The 2936-nt window shown below is 45.0% G+C and overlaps 1 protein-coding gene across 1 annotated transcript; it reads left to right on the top strand.

The window, feature by feature from the left end:
- The first annotated feature begins 711 nt into the window (after nucleotides 1–711).
- Nucleotides 712–1557, top strand: LOC121734992. Its single transcript, XM_042125660.1, has one exon. It carries the CDS (start codon nucleotides 712–714, stop codon nucleotides 1555–1557), a length of 846 nt encoding a protein of 281 aa, XP_041981594.1.
- Nucleotides 1558–2936: the final 1379 nt, after the last annotated feature.

The following is a 2936-nucleotide window of genomic DNA, read 5'->3' as shown; positions in this document are numbered from 1 at the left end:
CAACCCTACATTTTTCCGGGATAAAAAGTATCATTTGTCCTTTCCCGGGACTCTATGCCAAATTTCAGCAAAATCGGTTCAGTGGTTTGGGCGTGAAGAGGTAAGACAGACAGACAGACACACTTTCGCATTTATAATATGTATGGATTATAATATTGTATAGAAGTATGGATAATTCAGTATAATGCATAATGGTAATAGAACTGTGGCGTCTCTGTCGCACCTGCGAGCTTAATTTTAATTAATATTAATGATCGTTATTTTAATCTGATAATTTTAGTTTGTAGTCTATGACATTATTGTTTATATTATATTTTAAGGCTGGAGAGAAAAAGAATGTACGGAAGACAGTTGGTTGACAAATTGGTAAAAAATTATTATGGCTAGATGTTGATTTTGTGAACACGCATTTTTTAAATATTATATTTCAGTGAGATTTGAAGATCTGGTAGTTTCATTTATAGAAATATCTGCCTATCATTTCAATGATCTCCAAAGTGGTGACCCCGACGTGATATGAACACGCAACCTTCTGATTATTATGGCTAGCGACAAGCTAGATGTTGTAAATATTAGTTTGTGAAAAACTTAATTTTCATTCTTATTAATAAGATATTAGTTTTTAAGTTACCATTTGTACATTAACTTGGGACATATTTGGTGTACATTTTTTTTTTCTTTTCTCGCGGTTTTTTTGTTCTTTGTATCAATATGGCAGACGGTGAAGGTGAAGGTGAAGGATCTCAGCCAAGGTCTGAGACATGTAAAGTTTCAGTGAAATTACCTCCATTTTGGCCTAATAAGCCGGCAGTATGGTTCGCGCAGGTGGAGGCTCAATTTGACATTGCGGGAATCGTTGCTGATTCCACTAAATATAGTTATATTGTTGGCCAGATCGACCACAAATATGCAGGGGAAATTGAGGACATTTTGGTGCGGCCTCCGGAGAAAGGAAAGCAATATGAGACTCTTAAGGCTGAGCTTATAAAAAGATTATCACTGTCGGAGGAGCAAAAGGTTCGTCAACTCCTCAGTGGTGAAGAAACGGGGGACAGAAAACCGTCCCAATTCCTTCGTCACTTGAGATCTCTGGCAGGGGTTTCTCTCTCGGACCAGAACATTTTAAAGCAGTTATGGCTGAGACGGCTGCCTCAAAATGTACAGGTTATTTTAGCATCTCAGCCGGACTTGTCACTTGAACAGCTAGCGAATCTGGCTGATAAAATTACTGAGCTGACAGGACCACCGGCAGTTTTCTCCACAGCTGTGCCATCAGCCAGTGTTTCACCCTCTCTTCCTCCTTCCCAGGATCTTTTGGTCACTTTGATGGGTAAAGTTGAGGAACTTAGCAAACAGGTCAACGCTCTCTCCTTACGTGACCGACCTCAATCCCGTGTCCGCAACCGGAACAGGTCAAGGTCTAGGAACTCTCGTGCGAACTCACCAGCTCCAAGTACACTTTGCTGGTACCACCGGCATTTCGGGGTTAAAGGTGCCAAATGCATAAAGCCGTGCACCTGGACCGAGCCCCCGGAAAACTCCAGAGGCAATCAGTAGTGGCGGAGACTGATTGTTCATCAGTTAGCCGCCGTCTCTTCGTTACTGACCAGGTAACTAAACGCCAATTTTTAATTGACACCGGATCGGATTTATGCTGCTTCCCCCATAGCTGGCTTCCTAGACGGGCAGAATCGCCTGACGACGTGTTAACAGCTGCAAACGGAAGTAATGTCAAAACTTTTGGTACAGTCAACCTCCGGCTTAATTTAGGTTTACGTCGGGACTTTGAGTGGCTATTTGTCGTTGCTGACGTACAGCGGGCGATAATAGGTGCGGATTTTCTAGCACATTACCGCCTGTTACCTGATTGTCGCAGTAAGACATTGATAGATGGTATCACCGGCTTATCTTGCCCTGCATCCTGCGCATCCGTCGAGCAGCCCAGCGTCAAAGCCATCGTCGCCGGTACTTCCAGCTTTGTGTCTGTACTCGCCGAATTTCCGGATATCACCCGACCGCCTGGTTTGCCCAGAGTCATTAAGCACAATACTGTGCATCACATACAGACTACTGATGGTCCCCCAGTTTCTTGCCGCCCTCGTCGGTTAGCGCCTCAGAAATTGATTTCTGCTAAAAAAGAATTCGAGGACATGGTACGTAGTGGCATTGCCAGACCTTCTAAGAGCGCCTGGTCGTCTCCCTTGCATATGGCCGTAAAAAAGGACAATTCCTGGCGTCCTTGTGGCGACTACCGCGCCCTGAACGCTAGGACCATTCCCGATAAGTACCCCGTGAGGCACATTAATGACTTTACTCACAACCTCGCTGGAGCCAAGGTGTTCAGTACCCTCGACCTGGTGAAAGCATACCATCAGATCCCGGTCTTCAAGGACCATATTTCGAAGACAGCCATCACGACTCCGTTTGGCCTCTTCGAATTTCCTTTTATGACCTTCGGTTTGCGCAACGCTGGTCAAACTTTCCAGCGTTTTATCGATGAGGTCACTCTGGGTCTTGATTTCTGCTTCCCTTATGTGGATGACATTCTGATATTTTCACCAGACGAGGGTACTCACAAAGAGCACTTGCGCACTCTATTTTTGCGTCTCCAGGAGTATGGTGTCGTGTTAAACCCCTCCAAGTGCATCCTGGGTGTTAGCGAGGTAAAGTTCCTAGGATATCATATCAGTGCCGATGGCACTTGTCCTCCACAGGAACGTGTCCAAGCACTTTTGGATTTTAAGCCCCCTGAGAATGTCCAGGGGATGCGCCGTTTCCTAGGCATGCTTAACTTTTATAGGCGTTTTATTCCCCAAGCTGCTAAGTTTCAGGCGCCTCTCATTAACGCCCTGGTTGCTACCAAAAGTAAAGGCTCGAAGCCATTTCCTTGGTCACCAGAACTTCTTAAAAATTTCGAGGAGTGTAAGAAGACCCTC

The sequence above is a fragment of the Aricia agestis genome, chromosome 16 (assembly GCF_905147365.1).
Source record: "Aricia agestis chromosome 16, ilAriAges1.1, whole genome shotgun sequence".
NCBI classification, from domain to species: Eukaryota; Metazoa; Arthropoda; class Insecta; order Lepidoptera; family Lycaenidae; genus Aricia; species Aricia agestis.
The sequence above is the reverse complement of the archived record's forward strand: the minus strand, read 5'-3'. Positions and strand labels throughout refer to the sequence as shown.

Bases quoted from the DNA above. Each gene is read 5' to 3' on its own strand.
- LOC121734992 (XM_042125660.1), top strand. From the start codon at position 712: ATGGCAGACGGTGAAGGTGAAGGTGAAGGATCTCAGCCAAGGTCTGAG.